Source organism: Hyaena hyaena, unplaced genomic scaffold, assembly GCF_003009895.1.
Source record: "Hyaena hyaena isolate Hyena2069 unplaced genomic scaffold, ASM300989v1 scaffold_331, whole genome shotgun sequence".
Classification (NCBI taxonomy): Eukaryota; Metazoa; Chordata; class Mammalia; order Carnivora; family Hyaenidae; genus Hyaena; species Hyaena hyaena.
The window spans coordinates 1,399,493-1,425,509 of record NW_024080965.1 but is presented as its reverse complement, the minus strand read 5'-3'; the positions used below and the strand labels follow the sequence as shown (position 1 = coordinate 1,425,509).

The following is a 26,017-nucleotide window of genomic DNA, read 5'->3' as shown; positions in this document are numbered from 1 at the left end:
TCAAACTTTATGCCAATAAGGTGTTTCTATTCTTACCAGTACAACACAGTGACACAATATAGGCACTCCCTTCAACCTTACCAGCCAGGACTCCTTCTCTTCTCTATTAGTATTTAATTCAAGATATTCATGTCCAAATTATAGTTCCTTACCCTTCCAACAATAGTTCTATAGCAAACTGCATCCTTAGCCTCTAAAGCTGCTCCCGAAATGTTCATATATAAAGGGAAAACTAATAACAATCTAGAGAATTAAGACACAAGAATAGATAACATTGTTAGAATTAAAGAATGGAAAATAGATATACACCCCACCCCAGAGTGTAATATCTCATATACAACTTTTCTCTACACTGGTATATTAATAAGTAGACAGCCCTAAAAAAATATTGGGCTCCCAAACATATTACTCACATTAACTCAAAATTTCTTCTTATGGCTTCTGGGATTTTGGGTTTTGTAACACGCACAGCCTAAAAAATAAAAGTGAAAAGCCAAAGTATATTTGAAAAATAAATCTTCAAACTAAATCTACAGAAAAACTCCTCATATGAAACTAATAAAACAACTATGACATAGCTGCCTACTAACACGTGTGGAGATTCCACTAGAAAATCTGTTTTTCATGCCATCACACCAAGAATCAAAGATAGGCTGCTTCTTGCTTCCTTAAAAAAATGCATGGCAACAGGAAAAGCCACTCCTATCCACTGAGGAAATAAACTCCTTTAGGGGAAAGGTCCTCCCTTAAAGACTTCTACAAAGCTCTTCAGCTGGATACTTTTGTTTCCTTTTCAGGCATGCAAACCAAAGAAACAGAAGGAAAGCAAAATTCCAAGATTTAAATTGTAAAGTAGGAAACAGTCAACAACAAAAATAAAAGCAAACAAAGTTCAGGTCAGTATATACAACTTAATAACAGCACACAGTAAATGTATTTACCACTTCCTAAACCTGTAATCACTCAATACTGGCTATACATAAACAGTCCAAAGCTGAAGGAAAACAAATACCAGTTAACAGCTTACATTCTTTCTTCCTAGAAACTCACTTAGAACAAAGCCGACTTGTCTTTTTTAGACATTGTTTACTAGACACTTTGTTTCCCTAACCATAGTGTACTTTGAGATTAATTAAGATTACCTGCTTGGAAAGTGAAGCTTTTTGAAGGCTGACTTCTCCATCAGGGAACTGATCTCTCAAAAGCTTTTGATTTAACTAGTTAAACATCACTCACCCCCCATCTGTATTGCAAACACAGACAACAAACTCCTGATCTGAAGAAAGTTTTAATTCGCCTCTGAAAACTGGCTAAACTTTTATACAAAGCCTCTATGCACATAACCTTCTTTTAAGGATTTTAAAAGAAGACTTTTAAAAACTTTTAGGCAACACGGCCTTTCCAACATGTGAAATAACAGTCAAATCTGTTAAGAATTTGATAGCTATCATAAGCAAATACAAGAATTAGTGAAATAGAGTAAGAAGTTGGAGGCTGTAGTGAGAAAACTCATTACATGCTGAAGGTAGAGCACGTGAGGCCCTAAGGAACAACTTACGAGATATCCAGAAGACAAATAAAAATTCTTAACAAGCATTTGTGAGATGCCAGATTTCATGATGTGACTACCAGCAACACAAATGACTACCAATACATTTTAATATGCTCCAGGAGGAAGCACTATCATTTTGCATTTAATTAAGAGACTGCCCATATATTTAAAAAAAAATTTTAATGTTATTTTTGAGAGAGTGCAAGCAAGGCAGGGACAGAGAGAGAGGGGAACAATGTCCAAAACACGCAAGCGTGCGCGCGCGCACGCACACACACACACACACAAAGTAGAGAGGTAAAAAAAAGCTGATGAATATATCTGAAAGTGACCGCTGGGTTATAAGCATATATCTTATTTAATTTTATTTATTTTTTAAATGTTTATTTTTGATAAAGAGAGAGCATGCACAAGCAGGGAAGGAGCAGAGAGTGAGAGGGAGAGAGAATATCCAAAACTGTCAGCACAGAGCCCCATGTGGGGCTCGAACTTACTAACCATGAGATCATGACCTGAGCAGAAGTCAGACGCTTAACTGACTGAGCCACCAAGGTGCTCCTAAGCATATATTTTAAACAGAATGCCAGCACATAATATAGTCACTCTCTTATACAACATAAGAAAAAAATACCAAAGATGCATGTTTTCATAACTCAAATTTGCCACAGTAGTTGTTCAAGAAGAAAAATGGAGTATAAATACAGACAATGGGAAAATTAAGATACTGATTATTACAGAGAATGTATATAATAAGAATTAACTGGGTGCCTCATCTGTGCCAAGTACTGTTTGTTGTAGGCACTATGAACACAGTAGTGAACAAGGTGAGACTGCTCTCATGAAACTGAAAATTTTAAAGGGAGAAAATAACAACAAAAAGCAATTAAATGAATAAAAAAGTCTCAGATAGCTATGAGTGTTATGTGAAGAATTAAAATAGGATGAGTTGGAGACTGGAAACACTAGGTTGTGGAGGGTTAAATTAAGATTTTTATTTTGGCATAATTATATAAATAAAAAATCTAAGGAAACTCATAAAGTTTCAGTCAAGTAAGATATATAGATCTAAAGATCTGTTGTATAACACTGCACATACAGGCAATGTATCTTGCATTTAAATTTTAAAAAGGGGCATTTTTGGTTAAATGTTTATACCACATATACAACAAACAAATCCAAGGAAATTAACCCAAAAAAATTTTTAGAGACAGTAGATACACAATAAATTCACCAAGAATCATTTCCATTCCTCAATGCTTATGCACAAAAAGACAACAAACAGCATTAAAATTCAGTAAATCCATGAGTATTAGTTTAATTTCAGATATAGGTTTCTCACCTAGGTCAGAAATTCTAAAAGAAACAAACATGATGATATGACTAAGTAAATCCATAAATTATGTTCCTTATTTTTAAACTTCTATGCCAATTTAGGTACCTGATATAGCTTGAAAATATCAATAATGAAAACTCATCTGGAAGAATAAGCTGGCAGAAATATCAAAGCCCACTATTTTTGAAAAGATAACAGAGGTGCCTGGGGTGGCTCAGTTGGTTGAGCATATGACTTCAGCTCAGGTCATTATCTCACGGTTCGTGGGTTAGAGCCTGGCATCAGGCTCCATGCTGACAGCTCAGAGAGTGGAGCCTGCTTCAGATTTTGTGTCTCCCCCTCTCTCTGCCTCTCCCCTGCTCATGCTCTGTCCCTCTCTGTCTCTCAACAATAAATAAATGTTAAAAAAAAATTTTTTTAAAGATAATATATCTCACAAGATTTAAAAGTGAATAAAAGTTGAATTATCATAACATACAGTAATGTGTTAAAGAAGGCTGATGAATCACCTGGAAATTCCAAAAGAGCATTCCAGCTCTTGTAAGAAACTTTTATGACAAGATTAAGCAACCAAAACAATGGAGATCTTGATCAATCGGTTTAAAAATGTATTACAAAGCGACATTTTATCTTTCAGTAACTTTTTTTTTATAAAATCAAATAAATACAACTAAACTTGAAAGATCCTTCTCACTGCCACGCAGAAAATGACGTAGATAAAGGTAAAAGTGAAAGTGGGGCAACATGAGAGGAGGTGAGATGGTGTGAGATGGTGGCTTGGCTTAAGGAGGTGGCAGTGAAGATGGAGGAGTGAAGTTTTACATGGATTTTGGTGGTAAAATCAGCAGGACATGGGGTCTGATTACATGTCAAGGGTGAGAGCATTGTCAAAGATGCCTCCCACATCTAGATTAGTCTGAAGAGAAAGAGGGGTCATTACTAACAAGAAGGAAAAAGCAAGGGAGAAGCAGCAGATTTGCTGGGGAAAGATTTAGGGCTGAAACACTAATGAATGAATAGGAAACAGAAAGATCAATGGAACAAAGTAAAAAAAAAAAAAAGAAAAAGTACTACATAACAGGATTTAGCAGGCAGTACAAATGGCATTTCAAACAAGGGAGATGGGAGCATAAATTATTCAGTAATTTTTTTTTTAATATTTTATTTATTTTTGAGAGAGAGAGAGAGAGAGAGAGACAGCATGAGCAGGGGAGGGTCAGAGAGAGAGGGAGACACAGAATCCGAAACAGGCTCCAGGCTCCGAGCTAGCTGTCAGCACAGAGCCCGATGCGGGGCTCGAACCCACGAACCGTGAGATCATGATCCGAGCCAAAGTTGGACACTCAACCGACGGAGCCACCCAGGCGCCCCTATTCAGTAATTCTTGTTGCTACCAAATTGGGGGATGGAGAATTGGAGCCCTACCTCACAACTGACATCACAATGGATTCCAGATGAATTAAATATTTAAATATATTTAAAAAATTTTTTTAACAATTATTTGTTTTTGAGGGACAGAGTGTGAATGGGAGAGGGGCAGAAAAAGAGGGAGACAGAATCTGAAGCAGGGTCCAGACTCTGAGCTGTCAGCACAGAGCCTCATGTAGGGCTTAAACCCAGCAACTGTGATATCATGACCTGAGCTGAAGTTGGGACACTTAACCGATGGAGCCACCCAAGTGACCCTAAGGTTTATTTATTTTTGAGAGAGGAAGAGAAAGAATGCAAGCAGGGGAGGGTCAGTGAGAGGGAGACAGGATCCAAAGCAGGCTCTGTGCTGACATCAGACAGCCTAATGTGGGGCTCGAACACACAAACCATGAGATCATGACATGTGCCAAAGTCAGATGCTTAACCGACTGAGCCACCCAGGTGCCCAAAGGTCTAAATCTAAAAACACAACTGTAAAAGCAGAGAAAAATGAGATAATTTCCAATTTTATTTAAATTTCTATATCATAAAGTGCTGAAAGTGGCTTAAAGTATGCCAGCACTACAAAGCACCATAAAGAAAAAAATACTAAAATTACTACATAAGTTTAAAGCTTCAGAATCGCCAGGGGGTGGAGGGGTAGAATTAAATGGTAAAAAAAAAAACTAGGAGAGATGTTTCCCATACATTTAAGAACTGTAATAATTAACATAATTCACAAATGAAATACAAATGACCAATAAATATCCTAGGGCATTCAACCTCAATAATTAATAGAAAATATCAGAATAATTTCTCTAAAAGGATTGAGAGTCAGCATGCATGTTAATTATTTGGGTACACTCACAATCTAATGTGTAGGAAACTACAGTTCACCAGCACTAATGATGACAAATGTTACGATACTAAAATTTTTTGAAAGGGGCCATTTGGCAATATGTATCAAAAAGCCTTCAAACAGGGCATACACTTTAACTCATCAATCCTACATTTTTTTTTTTTTATAAATTTTTTTTTTTTTTTTTATTTTTTTATTTCTAGGAGAGAGAGAGAGACAGCGTGAGCAGGGGAGGGTCAGAGAGAGAGGGAGTCACAGACTGAAACAGGCTCCAGGCTCTGAGCTGGCAGTCAGCACAGAGCCCGACGCGGGGCCCGAACCCACGAACCGCGAGATCATGACCTAAGCGAAAGTCGGACGCTTAACCGACTAAGCCACCCAGGCGCCCCACATCAATCCTACATTTAATAATTTATTGTAAGGAGAGTACTCTTTGGAATGAGCACTGGGTGTCATATGTAAAAGATGAATCACTAGGTTCTACTCCTGAAGCCAAAACTACACTGTATTTCAACTAACTTGAATTCAAATTTTAAAAAAATAATAAACTGGAAAAAAAACAAAAGAATTTATTCTAAGGGAAGGATTTTTGTATAAGCCTGTCACTGCAACATGTATGACGGTAAAAACTGGAACCATAGATTAATTAAGTAAAACCACTGAAGGTGATGATGTAGTGAATCTATATTTTTGACTTGAAAAGATGCTTATATATACTGCTAATGAAAAAAAGTAGGTATGGTATGATTCTACTTTAGCTTAACATTATTTTTACCTATAAACAAATATATGCTCCTCTAGATTAAGAAGAATCTAGAAAAATACAACTGTTATCTCTGCAATGGTAAGACTACTGGTGAATTTCACTTTATTATTCATCCTTTTCCCAATACCCAATTTCTCTATAACATATAGAACACATCTGTATGAATATATTCAGAGTATACAAAATAGAACCACAAATCAGTAAGAAAAAGTAAAACAATACAACAGAAAAGTGGACAAAAGATATGAAGAGGCAGTTGAAAAAATAGCCAAAGAAAAAAAATCAAAAGATGCAACTTCATTAATAACTAAAGAAATGCAAATCAAAGGGAGATATAATACTACTCCATATGACAAAAATTAGCATGTCTAATTGTCTCAAATGCTTGTGAGGCGTATGTAGAAACAAGTATTCACATATACTGCTGGTAAAAATACAGACTTACATAGGTTTTTGAAAGATGATTTGTACATAACAAGGAGATGTGTGAAGAATGTTCACTATCTTATTGCTTACTAATAGCAAAAAACTGGCAACAGAGAACTAATTATGTAATATAAGGCAAAGAATTCTAGGCAGCTGTTAAGAAGAATGAGCTATATCTCCCAAGTAAAAACCTGAGGAGAATCTAAGAATCTTGTTTCTGAGATCACACATGATCACTCACAGTGAAGGTACATTCTCAACGGTGCGACACTTGAGACATGTGACACCAAAGAAAGTTTTCTCTTTAAAAGAGCTGTAGTTAACATTCATCACCACAATAGTCGATCTCCTAGAAACTCTAAGAAAGGACACTAGAAAAGCTTTATTACCACTTCTCAGGGAATCCAGACCTACAGCCACCCTTTTAAATGTTACTGACCATGAATGACCACAGTAAGACATGCATTTTACAGTGACACCCAATATAAACACCTACATACTTACATAAAAGAAACAAAAATTTCACAGAATGACAAACTTATTAGTACATGTCCTGTGCTCTGATTTCTTTTCCTCTTCAATTTCATTTTATTTAAAATGCTGGTCATGATCCACCAAAATTAATTTTAGAATCTACTTATGGATTTCAACCCCATCGGAAAATACACTGACCCACAAGCAGGCAGACAACCTCTCTCCATTCTATCTCCTAATGCTACAGTCACCACCACTACCACCAAATTCACCTGCTATCTTACTTTTATTCAGGCAATTCCACTCACCTAAAATACCTTCCTTATTCCTTCCCCCTATATAAATCCTGATAACTCTACCAAACCCATCTAAAATCCCAACTCGGTCATAGTCATTTCCAGGCAGACTCTCTTGAAATGTTCTCTAACTCTAAACTCTTATAGCAATACTCATCCAATCAGTTTATCTATTAATCATATATAACATCTATTTTGATAGATTATTCATTTTATACTGAAATTCTCATTTATAATCTTACTGAGACTAACATCTTACTCTTACACTGATTTATAACCATTACTGTACCTTAATAATGCCTCACACATAGCAGTGCATGGATTTCATTTCCTTGTAAGAGTCTGAGCTTATCTGTTCAGAAGAAAATGACACCTAGGGTAAGCTACAAGACTATTTTATTTTGAAGAAACCTAAAGTCAAACTGAGAAGGCTATTCTATAGAATACCTTAGCACTTCAACTCAGTAACTGTTGAATAAACAATGTTCAATGAAAGAATAATTCAAAGCCCTCAAAATTCCTAGAGGATTTCCCTAAGAAAAGGGCTTACCTGTATGGTGAGGCCTGGAGCCATGACATTCAAATCTTTCTGCAGAGCTTGCTTCAGGTTTTCATCTATTTGATCTGTTTTTGAGGCCAAGAACAACAATTCTCATGATGCTCAAAAAAATTTTTTTTCATTGTGTTAACACTGAAAAAAGTCCAATCATTATTAGACCTAAAGTTTCCATGGTACTGTTCTTCTGTAGAGTTTAAACCACTTCACATATATATGAAAATAAAACTAACTATATATTATAAATGTATAAATTATTATATATGTATTTAAAATTTATATTTAATTTTCCTTTTGTATGGGAGAAAATGTGAAGAACTGTCAAAGAAATTAGGGAAGATGATAAACAGGTTGTTTATCAGAAGACAAATGACAAACAGGTTGTTTATCCAATAAGTGGATAAACAATATCTTAATTGTCTTTAATATCTTAATTCAGTAATGTTACTTAAGGTCTCCTGATTCTCATAAAAACCAAATTTCTGTCCTCAATCTTTAACTCAAATCTCCAAGTAACTAAATTTCATTTCCATGGACCTCTGCCTATTATTTTGGATTTAAAAAGGGAGGGAGAAGGGGCGCCTGGGTGGCTCAGTAGGTTAAGCGTCCAACTTTGGCTCAGGTCATGATCTTGCGGTTTGTGGGTTTGAGACCCACACTGGGCTCTGTGCTGGCTGCTCAGAGCCTGGAGCCTGCTTCAGATTCTGTGTCTCCCTCTTTCTCTGCCCCTCCCTTGCTCATGCACTGTCTCTCCCTCTTTTTTTTTTAAATTTTTTAATGTTTTTTATTTATTTCTGAGAGAGAATGAGAGAGACAGCATGAGCAGGGGAGGGTCAGAGAGAGAGGGAGACACAGAATCTGAAGGAAGCTCCAGGCTCTGAGCTAGCTATTAGCACAGAGCCCGATGCGGGGCTTGAACCCACGAACTGTGAGATCATGGCCTGAGCCAAAGTCGGACATTTAACCGACTAAGCCACTCAGTCGCCAGTCTGTCTCTCCCTCTCAACAATAAATGTTAAAAAAGAATTTTTTTTCATAAAAAGGGATGGGGGAAACTCACAGTAAGATCTTTAAAGTATACAAGAATGAACAATAAAGCTATCACTTCACTTGGCCTTGTAACTCATGAATTTTCTACCTTAATAGTACTTTCACCATTATTAAAATGACCAATGATATGACAAATCAGGACAGTTTTCTCATACATTTAGTAGTTGTCAATCATCAATGAGGGAACAACTGGTAGATCTCTAAAATGATTAACCATCCCTATGCCTGACTCTAAGAAATTCACTAAGAACTCCAGGAGGGAGAAGTGAGCAATCAACAGCAACAACCCAATCAAGGGTCACAGCTTTCACTATCATAAATGAAAAGTATCTTGTGCAGCAAAGACTTAACATAGCAGTCCTGAAGCTGTGATCCTTAGAAAGGCTTGTCTGCAAGTTGGCCTTTGGCTGTCACCTTAGAACTTGAATTTGGAAAGGATTCCCACTATTCCCAGAACTGGTAAGAATGACTCACTGTGCCTAAACTGTTTATACGACCAATGTGGTGTATGCTGAATACGTGCCTTCCTTCTGGAAGTCTAGAATTTTGTTATACACTAGGCAGAGGATGTCTATATGTTAGCCCCCTCCTCCCCCCAACTCCGCCACGCAATAAATTCCGGGCAGTAAGTATCTAAATGAGCTTCCCTAGCAGACAACATTTCACCTGTGTTGGTACCCTTTGATACCCAAGTGTATTCTACATGACTCCACTGGGAGAAGACTCTTGGAAATTTGTGCCTGGCTTCTTCTGGATTTTACTTCGTATCTTTTTTGATATAATACATCTTAGCTGTGAATGGAACATAGTACTGAGTCCTCTCAGTCTTCCTAGAAAATCATCAAACATGGGGATGGGTCTTGGGAAACCCCAAGAAACAGACTTATGCTAAAGTTCCCCAAGTTATATATTAAAATAGCAACAAAACTAATTTTCACTAAATTATCATAGTAAAAACAGAATATAGTCTGTAAATAATGATCTTTTTCTAATCTCTATCAAGTTACATATAGTGCGTTTCAGAAAATGGTTCTCATTCTTAAAGTATCTTTTGAGTAACTATTTGCTTAATTTAACCATAAGAAATTTTAAACTTAGGACAAAAAGAATTTTTTTTTAATGTTTTATTTATTTCTGAGACAGAGAGAGAGAGAGAGACAGACAGACAGACAGACAGCATGAGCAGGGGAGGGTCAGAGAGAGAGGAAGACAGAGAATCTGAAACAGGCTCCAAGCTCTAAGCTAGCTGTCAGCACAGAGCCCGAGATGGGGCTCAAACCCACGAATCGTGAGATCATAACCTGGGCCGAAGTTGGATGCTTAACCTACTGAGCCACTCAGGTGCCCCAAGATAAAAGACTATTTTAAAGGCAAATGATCTATTATAAATTCAGAAGAAATGGTGAAATAACATGTTTACTAATATTGTTATAGCATCCACAGAGTTGACTAAGCTTTCCAACTGATTATTCACATATTTAAAACAAATAAGATACTCACCAAACAATTCAATGTAAACTTCTTGAAGTGTATGGGCACTGCAAAATTGGTTCAGTTCATGGTGGATTTTATTGAAGATTAAGGTCTTGTCATAATCTGCAGTGTAGTTCCTCACGATATCAAACACTGAAGGAGAGGTACAATCCATTTTTACCCATGTAGCTTCTAATTCAGCCAAGGTAAAAGTTATAATATACATGACGAAAAGTGCCAACAGAATAGTGAAAATATGAAACACAATTCATAAACCCTGAGCATTTCTTGTGCTCAATTTTCCAGATGTTACTACATCTGAAATTCTAATGGACAACTTTTGAATTCTATACTAAGAAGAACCTACATTATCTTGGAGGTAATAAGGAACTGTCAAAATCTTCAAACAAGAGTATGACACAATCACATCTGTACTATGGCAGCAGCGTGAAGATCAACTGTGGGGCAGGGAAAGTATAAGGCAATTACTGCAAAGCAAAAGTTTAGCTAAGCGGTAAAGAGGGCCTGAATCAACTGAAGAACAGTTAGGAATAAAAGAAGGAAGCAGCTGCAAACGACCATTTTGGAAAGGTGACCATTTTTTTTTGTTTTTCTTCAAATTTTTATTTAAATTCTAGCTAGATAACATAGAGTGTAAGATTGTTTTCAGGAGTAGAATTTAGTGGTTCATCACTTACATGTAACACACAGTGCTCAACATAACAAGTGCCTTCCTTAATACCCATCACCTGCCCAACGAAAAGGTAGTTTTTAAAGGCTATAAAAAAAGATACCAGGCTAAAAGGAAAAGAAGCAAACATTCACTGGGCCGGGCTTTATATCAGGCAATATACATACATTACCACTTAATTTTCACACAAAAAAATCTCCAAATTTTGCACAATAGGAAACAGAAAGAAAATTTGAAAAATGTGCCTAACAGCACATACTAGATCACACGAGAATCCGTGTTCTACCTATTAAAACACTGCTTTCTTCATTTGACAAAATACAGCATCCCTTCTTAATACAGACTCTAGAGAAAGTCGGGATAGAAGGAACTTACTTAAACATCATAAAAGCCATCTATGACAAGCCTTCAGCTAGCATCATCCTCAACAGGGAAAAACTGAGAGCTTTCCCCCTGAGATCAGGAACACGACAGGGATGTCCACTCTCACCACTGTTGTTTAACATAGTGCTGGAAGTCCTAGCATCAGCCATCAGACAACAAAAGGAAATCAAAGGCATCAGAATTGGCAAAGAGGAAGTCAAACTTTCACTCTTCGCAGATGACATGATACTCTACATAGAAAACCCGACAGACTCCACCAGAAGCCTACTAGAACTGATCCAAGAATTCAGCCAAGTTGCAGGGTACAAAATCAACGTACAGAAATCGGTTGCATTTTTATACACCAATAATGAAGCAACAGAAAGAGAAATCAAGAAACTGATCCCATTCACAATTGCACAAAAAACCATAAAATACCTCGGAATAAACCTAACCAAGGATACAAGAGATCTGTATGATGAAAACTATAGAAAACTTATGAAGGAAATTGAAGAAGACACAAAGAAATGGAAAAACATTCCATGCTCATGGATAGGAAGAATAAATATAGTTAAGATGTCATTACTACCTAAAGCACTCTACACATTCAATGCAATTCCAATCAAAATTGCACCAGCATACTTCTCAAAACTAGAACAAACTATCCAAAAATTTGTATGGAACCACAAAAGACCCCGAATAGCCAAAGTAATACTGAAAAATAAAACCAAAACGGGAGGTATCACCATCCCAGACTTCAGCCTCTACTACAAAGCTGTCATCCTCAAGACAGTATGGTATTGGCACAAAAACAGACACATAGACCAATGGAACAGAATTGAGAACTCAGAAGTGGACCCAAAAGTATACAGCCAACTGATCTTTGACAAAGCAGGAAAGAATATCCAATGGAAAAAAGACAGCCTTTTTAACAGATGGTGTTGGGAGAACTGGACAGCAACATGCAGAAGAATGAAACTAGATCATTTTCTCACACCATGCACAAAAATCAACTCAAAATGGATAAAGGACCTGAACGTGAGACAGGAAACTATCAACACCCTAGAGGAGAAAGCAGGAAACAACCTCCTTGACCTCCACCGCAGCAACTTCTTACTTGACACATCCCCAAAAGCAAGGGAATCAAGAGCAAAAATAAACTGTTGGGACCTCATCAAGATTAAAAGCTTCTGCACAGCCAAGGAAACAACCCAGAAAATTAATAGGCAACCAACGGAATGGGAAAAGATAGTTGCAAATGACATATCAGATAAAGGGTTAATATCCAGAATCTATAAGGAACTCACCAAACTACACGCCCGAAAAACAAACAACCCAGTGAAGAAATGGGCAGAAGACATGAACAGACACTTCTCCAAAGAGGACATCCAGATGGCCAACAGACACATGAAACGATGCTCAGCATCCCTCCTCATCAGGGAAATACAAATCAAAACCACACTGAGATACCACCTCACGCCAGTCAGAGTGGCTAAAATGAGCAAATCAGAGAACTCTAGATGCTGGCGAGGATGTGGAGAAACGGGCACCCTCCTACACTGTTGGTGGGAATGTAAACTGGTACAGCCCCTCTGGAAAACAGTGTGGAGGTTCCTCAGGAAACTAACAATAGAACTCCCTTATGACCCAGCAATAGCACTGCTAGGAATTTACCCAAGGGATACAGAAATGCTGAGGCATAGGAGCACATGTACCCCAATGTTCATAGCAGCACTCTCCACAATAGCCAAAACATGGAAAGAGCCTAAGTGTCCATCAACGGACGAATGGAACAAGAAGATGTGGTTTATCTATACCATGGAATACTACATGGCAATGAGAAACAATGAAATCTGGCCTTATGTAGCAACATGGATGGACCTTGAGGGTGTTACGCTGAGTGAAATAAGTCAGGCAGAGAAGGACAAATATCATATGTTTGCACGTATAGGAGGATTAGGAGGAACTTAACGGAGGACAATGGGGGAGAAGAAGGGGGGAAATAGTGGGGGAAAGGGGGAGAGGCAAACCATGAGAGACTCTTGAATGCTGACAAAAACTGAGGACTGATGGATGTGGGGGGTGAGGGGGGGATGGGCACGGAGAGGGGCACTTGTGGGGATGAGCACTATGTGTTATATGGAAACCAACCTGACAATAAACTATTTGTAAAAAATAAAAATGAAAAATAAATTAAAAAAAAAAACCACTGCTTTCTTCCTTGATTTCTTTTTTTTTCTTTTTTATAGTTTACTTACTTTTGAGACAGAGAGAGACAGAGCATGAGCAGGGGAGAGGCAGAGAGAGAGGGAGACACAGAATCTGAAACAGGCTCCAGACTCTAAGAAGCCAACACAGAACCTAATGCGGGGCTGAAACCCACAAACCATGAGATCATGACCTGAGCCGAAGTTGGATGCTTAACCGACTGAGCCACCCAGCCCCTGCTTTCTTCCTTGAGACCCAAAGACTAGTTCTACTGGCTTTCCCATGGAAGGTGTCAGGTATAACTTGATTCCAGATCACAACTGATGGACAGGCCATCAATAAATACTTGCTGACTAACTCATTTGCTTGGTCGTTTCCAAATGAATTGTTGATCCAACAGTTTTCTTACCTGTGGTTAGAGAACTAGAAATAACTTCCCTTTGTCTATTTTTCCAATCATAATCCATTTCACTGATTGTAACCAGGGAAAGTAGATGGAAAAAAGACAAGGAGAATAATCACTGAAAAATATAATCCAAATCCACTTGACAGTAATACAGCTTGCTCTCTACTCTGAAATTCTTTTGCTATTTGTGCCTGTACCAGTGCCATGAAATTTAGCATGACCTTACATTCCAACATACATACATACACCTATATATATATATGTGTTGGTATCATGTCTTCTGAAGTAAAATTAAAAAACCCTTAGGGAAAAGGCTCCAACTTCACCTTTTTAAGTTGTTTTTGTCAAACACAGTATTCTTTATGTATTAATATACATGTAAATTTTAATAATAAGGACAAAGATAAAATGGCAGATCTTTCAAATGAAAGCAGGGTCTCAAACAGACCCACGTATACCTGGGTTCATAGCAGTATTATTCACAATAGCCAAAATGTAGAAGCACCCCAAGTTTTCATCACTGGATAAATGGACAAACAAAATGTGGTATATATACAAAATATTATTCAGCCTTAGAAAAAAAGGAAATTGCAACACATACTACAACATTGATGAACCTTGAGGACAGTATGCTACGTGAATAAACCAGTCACAAAAAGACAAATACTATGATTGTACTTATATAAGGTACTTAAGAGTAGGCAAAATCATAGAGACAGAAAATAAAATGGTAGGTGTCAGAGTCTGGGGAGAGAGAGAAACAGGGAGATAATGTTTAACGGGGTACAGTTTCACTTTTGCAAGAGGAAAAGAGGTAGATGGTGTTAATGGTTACACAACAATGTGAATTTTTTTTAAGATTTTATTTTTAAGTAATATCTACACCCAACGTGGGGCTTGAATTTACAATCCCTAGATCAAGAGTCACATGATCTACTAAGCCTGCCAGGTGCCCCTGTGAATGTATTTAATATTCAGTATGCATCATACACTTGAAAAATACTTGAGACGGTAAATTTTAAGTTATACATATCTTACGACAATTAAAAAAAAAAGGGTGGGGGAAAAAATCAAACATAAAAAAAAAAGTGAATCATTCTTCCTAACTTCTAAGTTTTTTATTTGAACAGTAATCACTCCATCTCTGTGAGTTTTCATCTTATATCAATTAGAAATTTTCTTTTTTTTGTTTTGTTTTGTTTTTTGTTTTATTTATTTCTAGGAGAGAAAGAGAGACAGCATGAGCAGGGGAGGGTCAGAGAGAGAGGGAGACACAGACTCTGAAACAGGCTCCAGGCTCTGAGCCGGCAGTCAGCACAGAGCCCGACGCGGAGCTCGAACCCATGAACCATGAGATCATGACCTAAGCGAAAGTCGGACGCTTAACCAACTAAGCCACCCAGGCGCCCCCAATTAGATATTTTCTATGGTTATAAATCAACATGGCCCAGGAACTGATGTTATAGATTTTTAGCACATGAGAAAATGTTCTCTCATCCTGACTGGATAAAATGCTACTTTCTAGAAACTCTAGAAATAATCAATGACCATCTGGCTCTTAGAAAACTCAGATGAGAGAAGAGTAACACATAAAGTTGTAGAAAGTCAACTCATTTAGGACTTGTGACCTGTTTCTGCCACCATTCCCCAGAAAAGGAAAAGATTCTCATTTTTTTACAAATACCAGAAATGAATGAGGTCATAAAACTTTAAAACTACCCTTCTATTACCCTTAAGTAATCTCTTCAGCTATAAATACTCTAATTGTAACTATAAAAACAACAGAATATATGGGTACCATACCTGCACAAGGGGCCAACATATTAACCACTTCTATTCGGTCAATATAGATCATGACCCCACCACTAAAAACAAAGAAATGGAAAAAGTGTGAGCTAAATAAAATTTATTATAATCTCAGATTCTCACATTGTCAAACATATCCCACATGGTAGAAATTTAGAAGGAAAATCTAAAGACATACACTACTCACTGATTAAAATAACCACTAACCATTACATAATCACCACTCTAATGTCCCTACAGACACTTAATCTGGCTCCCCTCATAACCAAGACTCACCTCTGTAACTGAAGTAATCAAATCAGCTCACATGAAGACTAAATGTATAACATAGGGCTACCAGGCACTTTGTCCTTATTAAATGAAGCCAGCAGCTAAAGCAGTGCACTTCTCAAACTTTTCCATCAAGGAACCAAGTAAAATGGTTCCCCAAGGCATAATAAGGTCAGTCTATGCTAATAAGGTCAGCCAACGGTTCCTCAAGGCTGACTTTTTTTTTTTTTTTTTTTTTGGTTTCCTGCCTTATCTTAATAATACATGAAGAGTTTTAATCTTTTTTTTTTTTAATGTTTTGTTTATTTCTGAGACAGAGAGACAGTGTGAGCAGGGGAAGGTCACAGAGAGAAGGAGATACAGGATCTGAAACAGGCTCCAAGGCTCTGAGCTAGCTGTCTGCACACAGCCCAACATGGGGCTCAAACTCACGAACCATGAGATCACGACCTGAACCAAAGTTGGACACAAAACCGACTGAGCCACCCAGGCACCCCAAGAGTTTTAATCTTTTTAATCTGTTTTTATTTTAATATGAATATTTATTTGAATATGAGGGTTTCTCCTCAAACCCTCAAGTAAAAGTGACACTCCAGAAAGATAGGTCTTGTTAATTAATGGCTTCTTATACTTCCTGGCCAATTAGCACAGACCCTGAGGTACATGTGAACCTCAATTCAAGATAAATCAAAGTTAGAGATTTTGAAATTAAACAACTAAGTCTTCCTAACAACTTACAATGACATTGTTTTCCTTATATAAAAGGTAATACCTACTCAAGAAAAAAAGCTGAGAAAATAGGGAAGCATAAAGATGAAATTTACCCCAAATCTCATCAGCTGCCAATTTTGAGTCCTCTCTAAAGGCAATCCATAAAAGAGAGTTATAGAAAGACCTAAGAAGAACTTGATATCAAATATATAAACTTAAAACAGATGGAAATTCTCCCTTTTTACAAGCATTTCTGTCTTTCCATAGATGGCCAAGCCTCTTTTACAGGCCTGTAATACTGATAGTCATTTAAAATAGGGCATTTAAAAAAAATACCTTGAATTTTACACTCTTCTTTTGTTACACAATTCAATGCACTGATTATACTCTAGAAATAATTTGGGCTTTGCTTGCTGTTCTATCCCTAAAACTCTTTAGGGCAAAGACTTTCAAAGTAAGGTCCCCAGACCAGCAGCAGCAGTAGCACCTGGAACCCTCTGCTAGAAATGCAAATTCTTGAGCCTCATTCCAGAATTAACGAACCAGAAACACTAATTAGATGGCATTAAGTAGTACAGATGATAAGAAGGTGAGATGATTTCATTCAAACTATTTGTTATTGAGTACTTACTCTGAGTCAAGGGCTAGGTTAGGCACTTCATATACACTAATCCTAATCCTCACAATAACTCTGCAAGATAGGTCTTATTACCCAACTTTTACAAACAAGGAAACTAAGCCTAACTAAATCCATAAAGGCATGTAGGGGAACAAGGAGTATATGGGAACTCTCTGTCCTTTTGCTTAGCTATGAAACTATAAGTGATTTAAAAAATAAAGTCTATTAGTAAAGCAGATATGGCAGTGCTGACATATGAAGTTAGGTCGGCTGGTTCCGAAGCTACTTTTTTCAAAACCCAAATGGCTTCTAAGATGGACAGCTCAGAAACACAGCTTTACTCAAATAATACTCAGAAAAGAAATCCTCCTGGGTTACTATCATCTCCATCTGAAAGATTAGCTTAAGTAATCACAGTTTATGGACAGAAACTCCATCTGAATTAAAGGGAGGTTGGTAAACAAGGGGAAAGCTAGCTTACCTTGTTCCGCAAGGCACATTTTTAACTTCATCAGTTTGTAGTGTTGTCTGGGGAAAAAAAATATTTCATGAATACTCAGGACACATATTGTCAAAGAACTACTGGTCCCAGAAGAAAACCTACAGAGAACTGCTGAGAGGTAAGTAGAGAAGAGCTCCATTACAATTTCAGTTCCCAAAGATTAGCTATCAGAGTAATTTTTTTTGTATCCTAGCAGATATGAAAAATAAGACAAAATATTTTATAGCTAATGTCCTCATCAAGATGTATTTGGACAACCTAGAGTGGGAAGGTTGATTGGGGGTGGGAGCTGGGGCAAACAAACAAAAAGGCGCCCTTAGAAAGTTTCAGTGTTTAGTCTCTCAGAGTCCCTTATTTGCCTGGAGCTGGCTTGGGACTGCAAACTACATGGCTTATCCACAAGGATACTACCATTAGGACTTCTGCTCTGAACTTTAATTCCACTGCATATTCGGAACACATGGAAGCTTATTTAAGGACACAGCAACATATTACTTTTTATGGAATACAAACGAAAAAGGAAGCTTGGTCTTTGTTTTTAAAAGCTCACAATCCAACACAGGACAAAAAATCCTCATAAAGCAATCTATGACATGTACACAATAACAGATTATAAGCTGAATTGCTAGGTATTAGGTGATAAAGAGTAAAATAATAGTTTGGGAAGCTCTCTGAGATGAAGTAAGTATAAGCCACGTCTAGAGGGGGAGAAATAAGAACACATCTTAGGTTCAACAGCTCCCGTGCCAGGAGCTTCTTCAGTCCTGCGCATATAGACCGTACATGATGAAGAATACACAGGAAGACCTTGTGATTGTCACTGGCTGTTTGCTTTTTCTGTGCTTAAGTAACAAGTGTTAGCAAATGACTTCCTCCTGGCCCTGCACACTGGAACCAGCACTGTTGTCCTTCCAGTCCAAACCATCCATCCACCTCTGGCCTGAGTGGGAAGGGAGGCGGGCCAGGCAGAGGACAAAATTGGAGGCAGTCCATCTAGGAAATGGGACCATAAGACTACACTTGTAGAACATCTGGACTGCTATTCTGGAGCTTTTATTTCTAGTGTGTTTGTTGCACAACTGTTTGAAATGGTTTTTTTTTTTTTTTTTTTTTGTTTCATTTATTTCTAGGAGAGAGAGAGAGAGAGAGAGAGAGCATGAGCAGGGGAGGGTCAGAGAGAGAGGGATATACAGACTGAAACAGGCTCCAGGCTCTGAGCTGGCAGTCAGCACAGAGTCCGACGCGGGGCTCGAACCCACGAACTGCGAGACCATGACCTAAGCGAAAGTCGGACGCTTAACCGACTAAGCCACCCAGGCGCCCCTGAAATGTTTAATAAAGCTTCATAAACTTAAAAAAGGAGCTATCCTATCAAATACACAAAACTGAGGACAAACCATATGTATAAATGATAGGAAGCAAACTGGCTTGTCTGGAGCATAAGGGGCAATATAAAGGAGAGTGCAAATTATGAGAAGAGAATGTGAAATTAGAGGGCCCTAAATGTTCACTGGGGGGCTTGGGCTCTCCCTACTCCATCTTACATATAGCCACAAAATGGACCTTTCAAAATACGTTTTTTCCTAATTCCTGTGCTTTTATGTGATGCAGTCCTCATTATCCATCTTATTTGGAGTCAGGAAAACCAGCTGGGAAGCTAAGTATTGATTTATTTAGGTTAATACAGTAAAGGCCATGAAAATTGAAAGCTGTCAGTCCAAGAGACAAAACAGAGGAAGGATGTAATAACTGGTTGCATATAACATTACAGGGGAGAAAAGAATAGAATATAACCCTAAGGTGGGGAGATTAGGGTGATGGTAAACATTAGCGACAGGTTCTAGGCAGAGTGAAGGGAGTGGATGAAGAAGAGGAGTTCAACTTATTTCCTTCAAAACATTAACCAAATTCAATTTCCGTATTCCACTTCAACTTTTAATATACATCCCTATTTAAACCTAGTGGATAGGGACACCTGGGTGGCTCAGTCAGTTAAGTGTCCGACTTTAGCTCAGGCCATCATCTCAGTTTATGAGTTCGAGCCCAACGCTGGGCTCTGTGCTGACAGCATGGAGCCTGCTTCTGATTCTGTGTCTCCCTCTCTCTCTCTGCCCCTCCCAGACCTGTGCTCTGTCTCTCTCGCTCTAAAATAAAGTTAAAAAAAAATTAAAAAACAAAAACAAAAAACAAACCTAGAGGATATTCCCTAGCCAAGAACTAGAAAAAGAGTTCGAACATTAAATCCTCAATATCCTATCTTCATGTCCTTTTATAGTTCTTTTAAATTATCCACCAAATTACCATCTTCACAGTATGAATATTTATTTTAAAAGTAAGTCTTCGGTTATGTTATGTACTTTAAAGGCTGAAATTTTTCAAATTTCCCTAAGCATAGCTTGGTTTTCTTTTTTTTATTCATTTACAGGATTTCACGTTTCCCATGATGCTACTTACATATTCCTTTCAACTGCCAAGTTCGTTAAGCCACTTGTTTATATGGGTTGTCTTCTCATGCACTCAAAAATTCCTAAAAGTAAACTTATGTCTTATTCTTACAAGAACAGTTTCTTAAAAGAGTTTTATTGATGTAATCGTTTCCTAGAACATTGTTGTGACCTGTATGAAGAAAGAACATTACTACTGCACCACAATGAATCTAGCCTTTAATATTTTGTAGATGCAAAGTTTATTAGTCTTTTTGTGAATTTCACGCCTTAATAATTTGACAATTTATTATTATACATGTATATATACATATATACTGTATATCTGTTATATGCAGTTAATCTCTACACTTGCTTTAATGTTTACGGTCTGTATCTCTTTTATGTATCTCTGCATCAGTATGACTCCAAATACTAAGCTCCGAGAAAGCAAAAACAGATTTGCCTGACTTTGAACAAGGTTTTTAAAAAGCTCCTTATCTCTAAGAGTCTATGCCATTGATAACATCATTACTGACTGGGCTGTCGGTGAGGTCAGTTAATTAAAACCCCTTCTTTCATGGAGTAATAACAATGGTTAAGTGATTTCAAGTCATGTAACCAATTAGTGCCAGAGCCAGAACCTAAGTCTCCAGGTTTCTGGCCCCATGTTCACGACATTTCCTAAGAAATCAGCTCAATTTAACAACTTTCACCACAAGCAGAAAGGTCAGAAGTACAAATGTGTTATAACCCATGCCTTCAGGAAGTTTGGAGACTCTCTGGAAAGAAAATTCACAAAGAAACTTTGAGAATACAAACAACATTATTAAAGGAAACATGACTAAGAGCCAGAATTTATCATACAGACTTTAGTAGCTATAGATTAGAAGGATGTGCGATGAGACTTTAAAAGGCTGACAAGATTGAGATAGGAGAGCAATGAAAGAGAGTTGGTGAGAGAAGAGGTGACAACATGAACCAAGGCAAGAGTGAAAAAATAAACAGAGGAAAACAATATGGAAGTAAGTCTGACTGGGGAAGAACACTACATTTCACCTCAACGGACACAATTCTTGCACAAATCTACAAGGGAACTGGAAGGAAATATGGAGGACTTAAGTATTCATAATTAAACTCTCACTAGCAGGAAGCCTAGACTTAAGTTACAAGCTTAAAAACATTGAATTTTCCTGAGTTCTGAAAAAATTAGTAGCAGATACTACAACAAGCTTCTGAATCCAAAGATTTATGATCACACTGAGCTTGCAAAGTAGTCACAATCTAATCCTGTTTTTTCATCTTGTTATAACAAAAGATATTTACTAAGTGTTTCCCATAGCCAAGATACTGTTTTCAATGAACAGATGCTTATTTCAAATATTCTGGGATGCTGTCAAAATAGAACATTCCAAAAGGTTCCATATAAAATTGTGCTTAACATCCCAGGCAGAAAAATTGTGTATAAAAATCCAGATCCTCCTTGTTGATAGTCGCCCAGGAGCTGGCCTCTATGGAAACCAAACACCTTTCTAAACCAAGCAATCAATGGTTTGTACTTCTAATTGTGTTTCAAAGTCCTATTTTATTTTGACACGAGGAACAAAAAACCTGCTGCATACCACTATATAGATGGGGAAAGCTGGTCCTTCCAAGTTGCCTGGTGGTTCAAAATCATAACCTGTGCTGTAACAGTTGTACTTTGAACTTTGTAACTCCTGCATTGAAGTAAATATCACCATTTGCTTAAGCAATAAGGAAATCCATCTCCACCCATGAATGTGGTAACTATTCCTGTCACACTTGTCTATCCAGTGTGGGGGCTTCCCTAGGAATCACTCACCTGCACAGATCTGAACGTGGTAATGAAAGGCAACATGATATGATAGCCTGGTCCACTGGGACTAGTTAGTAAAGCTCCTCCCCTGCAAAAAGATGTTTCAATTAGACAAGAGTTTAAAGACAGAAATCCTCTTTCCGAATCTAAATTGCTATAATAAATATTCACTCTTACTCATGCTATTGACCTACTAAAGCCTCACTAATATGAGTTACTCATGATGAACAATAACTGGTATCTAAAATATCCGCCAAAGGTTAAAAAGATCAAATTAAACTGCCAATGTTACACTTTGTTTCATAAGCTCAAACAAGGATACCTCTGGGTCTCTAGCACTGCTTTCAGGTACAAAGGATCCTCCCTGATCTTTAAGCTTCTGAGAAATAATTGTGAAAAAAATTCTAATGGCTCTCAGTTGCTGTACTTTAAGTGTACATAACATGAACCAGAATAAAACATAATACATTTAATCACCAAGTTGAAAAAAGGACATAACACAAATTTTCCAATAAAGAGAAAATTTCTGAGGCTCAAGACTCTCTTATTCTACGTACCTGTATTAAAATACTGAAGGCATAAAGTCTGTGTTATAAATAACAACAAAAACTTGGCATAGAAAGATGAAGGGTGAAGGGATAACCCTATAAATAGATAGTATGTAAGTGTGGACTTGTTCACCCAATTCGGGAATGTGAGAAATATTTAAGTACATCTTGGAAATTCTAAAAAAGAGGCACCTGGCAGGTAGGTATTAAAAAAAAGCAGTTCTGTTTTACATAAGTGAATAGTAAATTCATAGAACCTGGCTTCTTATCTTGAAAACATTAATACGTCTGCAAATAATTCCTAACAAATAACTGAGAAAACATGAGCTCTAAGTCCATCCCTAATTCTTTGAGAGCCATACCCTGAAATGTTCTTTCCTTGGTTTTACAAGTAGGAAGACAACACTGAACCAGATGGAAATCTGAATTAATCTGTCATTTGTTATGCTAGATCTCCATCTGCTAAGTCCTTATCACTAAAATTGTATTTGAAACTAGCATTGCACAGGAAAGACCGTTTCTAAGACTCAGGATCGATCTGAAAGTAAAGCTCTTTAAAATACATCCTCATTGCAATTTCTCCAAGTTGTCCTCTGTCTACATCAAAAGGAACTGGTTGTAACTACACTGAAAGAAAAGCTATTCCATCTCAACAAGAGAGCAACACATCCCACGCTATTCCTTTCCTCAATCTGAAAAGAAAGGGTAAGGTGGGAGGAGGATGGCCCATCAATGCTATATTTATGTCTCACAGGGTCCAAAAATCTAACAACTGTCATGGTCATCATGGCCTCCTAAGCCAAAGCCAGTCACTAGGGGCTATCGGAGGAACAAATCGAAGGAACAACCACAGACAGGACCAGAGTTCCTAAATGGCATCTATAACTCCAAACTAAAAAGCCTGTACGGCTGTGTGGACTAGAACAAGGACTTACCCACCTCTTCGGCTACTGCCTTCCTTTCTTCCTTCTTCATTTTACCCACAAATAACTGAGTTAGCTGTCTACTAGGAATAACTGTAGAAACTCTTAACCTCCTCACAAAATGCACAGAGCACTTAAAACTGTCCGATACTTAGAGGGTGCTTGGCCCCCATTCTCCCCTATGGCTGGGACGAAAATCACTCCCTAAGACTGGAGAGCTCCCCGATGTGCGAGAGGAGACAACTTCGTAGACTCACTCGTAACGGGAGTCCCCTTTCAACCTACTCCGGACCCTGAACGGACTGCACCCGCTGCTCACCTGTAGTACACAGCCAAGTGTCCTTCCTCGATCTTGTGGATGGAAGCGTAGAGGAGGACAACCACCAGACCCACCACTGCGGCCACCAGAACCCGGGCTTGAGTCATATTCATCCTTGTTCCTCCTAGATGAGGGAGGAACGGATCCCCAATCCCGTGAGTGCCAAGCCCACCCCCTCCAGTTTCCACCCTGTCTCCGGGGACCCGGCGTCCTTCCGCAGGCCGGGGCGGAGAGTTCTGTGCCCCTTTTCTCGCATTCTTCCCTCCTCACACAGCCTACTTCTCCCTCGCCAACTCCTCCGCCCGAAAAGGGCCGCGGGCCGCCCCTACTCAGTGAGCGTTCTGACACCCCCAATCTCAACGACCGCTCCCCCACCCCCAACCTCGGCGGAAGGCACTAACTCAGAAGGGGCCAGTCGCAGACTCCAGGGGTAGGCCGACCCTAAGGCCGCGCCTCACGGATCAGTGACGCATCGCCCCCGCTTGCACGTGCAGCCGCCTTCCCGGCTGCGCAAACCGCCGCCAACCGCCGGCCCCGCCCACTCGCTAGGCACTGCGGCTGCGCAGCCACGCACGCCGACGTAGCTCTCGCTTGCCGCTAGAGAGACGGGGAGCGGGCGGGACAAAATTCTCCCGGCCACCCGCCTTTGGAGGTACTTGCGCTCTTCCCTGCGCAATGCTGGTTTCCTGCTCAGAGAGAAGGGAAGTCGGCAGTCTGGAGGAAGCAGGGATATAGAGGAAAGGAGAGGGCGCCTGTGACGAGGGATTGGTCAGTTTGTCCATGTGCAGAAACCCACTCCCCCGCTTTCAGTGTCGTAGCTGCTCCGTTTGTCGTTTTGTAGTTTATACCCTGTGACAAGCACGTGCTTCGGGCACGGATCCTGCACGAATTCAGGAGCAATAGACCTGTTGCAATAAAAGTATTGTGGACGTTCAGAAGAGGAAGATGTTCAACCTGACCACATCTTTAACTCTTCAGGTGTTTTTCTGAACAATGATTAACATGCCAGAATTTTGATCTAGTGAGGGCTTTATGAAGGCCATCCCAATAGAAACTGAATTAGCGCGCGCGCGCGTGCGTGTGTGTGTGTGTGTGTTTGGGGGGAAGGGAAGCATCCAGGTGTGTGTGTGTGTGTGTGTGTGTGTGTGTGTGTTTGGGGGGAAGGGAAGCATCCAGGTGTGTGTGTGTGTGTGTTTGGGGGGAAGGGAAGCATCCAGGTGTGTGTGTGTGTGTTTGGGGGTAAGGGTAGCATCCAGGTAGCTCAAAGAGCATTGGACTTTTCTTGAAGCCCAAGTGATGGAAAGGAGTGGGGTGACAGGCTAGGCCAGGCCCAGAATTTGAAAGGCTTGTATGCCTTTTTTCTTCAGGGAGAGGGAGCACAGAAAGACTTTCTTTGTGCTGCAGTCTTTTGCTCTTCCAAGTTATGGATCATGTGCATGTATTACCAAAATCTAAAAAGACAAAGAGCAGAGATGGGAATGAGACGAATGAATACAAGGGAAATAGAGGTAGCCTATTAAAGTAGGTTGGGCAGGGGCGCCTGGGTGGCTTAGTCGGTTAGGCGTCTGACTTTCACTTGGGTCATGATCTCGCGATTCGTGGGTTCGAGCCCCGCGTCGGGCTCTGTGCTGACTGCCAGCTCAGAGCCTGGAGCTTGTTTCAGTCTGTGTCTCCCTTTCTCTCTGACCCTCCCTGCTCACGCTGTCTCTCTCTCTCTCTCCTAGAAATAAATAAAACATATTTTAACAAAAAAAAAATAAATAAAGTAGGTTGGGCAGTAATCCTATAAGCCTCCAAAGGCTCTTGAGACCAAACCTGGACGAGGGAGATGAGGATCCCAGGGCACTGCAGCCTTGTGTAGGGAAGTGTGGGTAAACGGTACTTTAGGGCCAGTGGAGTCTGCAAATGGCTTAGAGTGGAGGCAGAGAAGCCAAGTGGTTAGGAAACTGGAGGCCCAAGGTTACAAAGGTAGTAAGAATGGAAATGGGAAGCAGTAATAGGATTTCAAGCCTTCATTAAAACAAGACCACTCTGCCCTCCGCTTTCAATAAATGCACTTACCTGTATTGTTCACGGGACTTTTATTGCCTACAAATGTCTTGGACCTTATCTGTTCCAGACACATAGTATTAGCAAAGCTTAGCTATTTTAACTTCTAGAAGGCAAAATGAAAGAACTTGTTCCAGCCCGTTTTCT

The 26,017-nt window shown here is 38.9% G+C and overlaps 1 protein-coding gene across 1 annotated transcript in view; it reads right to left on the bottom strand.

Annotated features, from left to right (window-relative positions):
• ERLIN1 (ER lipid raft associated 1) overlaps nt 1-24,371 on the bottom strand; it is a 39,422-nt gene extending 15,051 nt beyond the window's left edge. Inside the window, exons 1-8 of the mRNA XM_039249291.1 lie at nt 24,223-24,371; nt 23,822-23,945; nt 22,038-22,119; nt 17,751-17,797; nt 15,667-15,728; nt 10,223-10,348; nt 7,667-7,740; nt 414-472 (exon numbers count right to left, since the gene is read on the bottom strand). Coding sequence (XP_039105222.1) covers nt 414-472; nt 7,667-7,740; nt 10,223-10,348; nt 15,667-15,728; nt 17,751-17,797; nt 22,038-22,119; nt 23,822-23,934 — 563 coding nt within the window. The 5' untranslated portion in view covers nt 23,935-23,945; nt 24,223-24,371. The remainder of the gene's footprint in view (nt 1-413; nt 473-7,666; nt 7,741-10,222; nt 10,349-15,666; nt 15,729-17,750; nt 17,798-22,037; nt 22,120-23,821; nt 23,946-24,222) is intronic.
• Between the last annotated feature and the right edge of the window lie 1,646 nt (nt 24,372-26,017).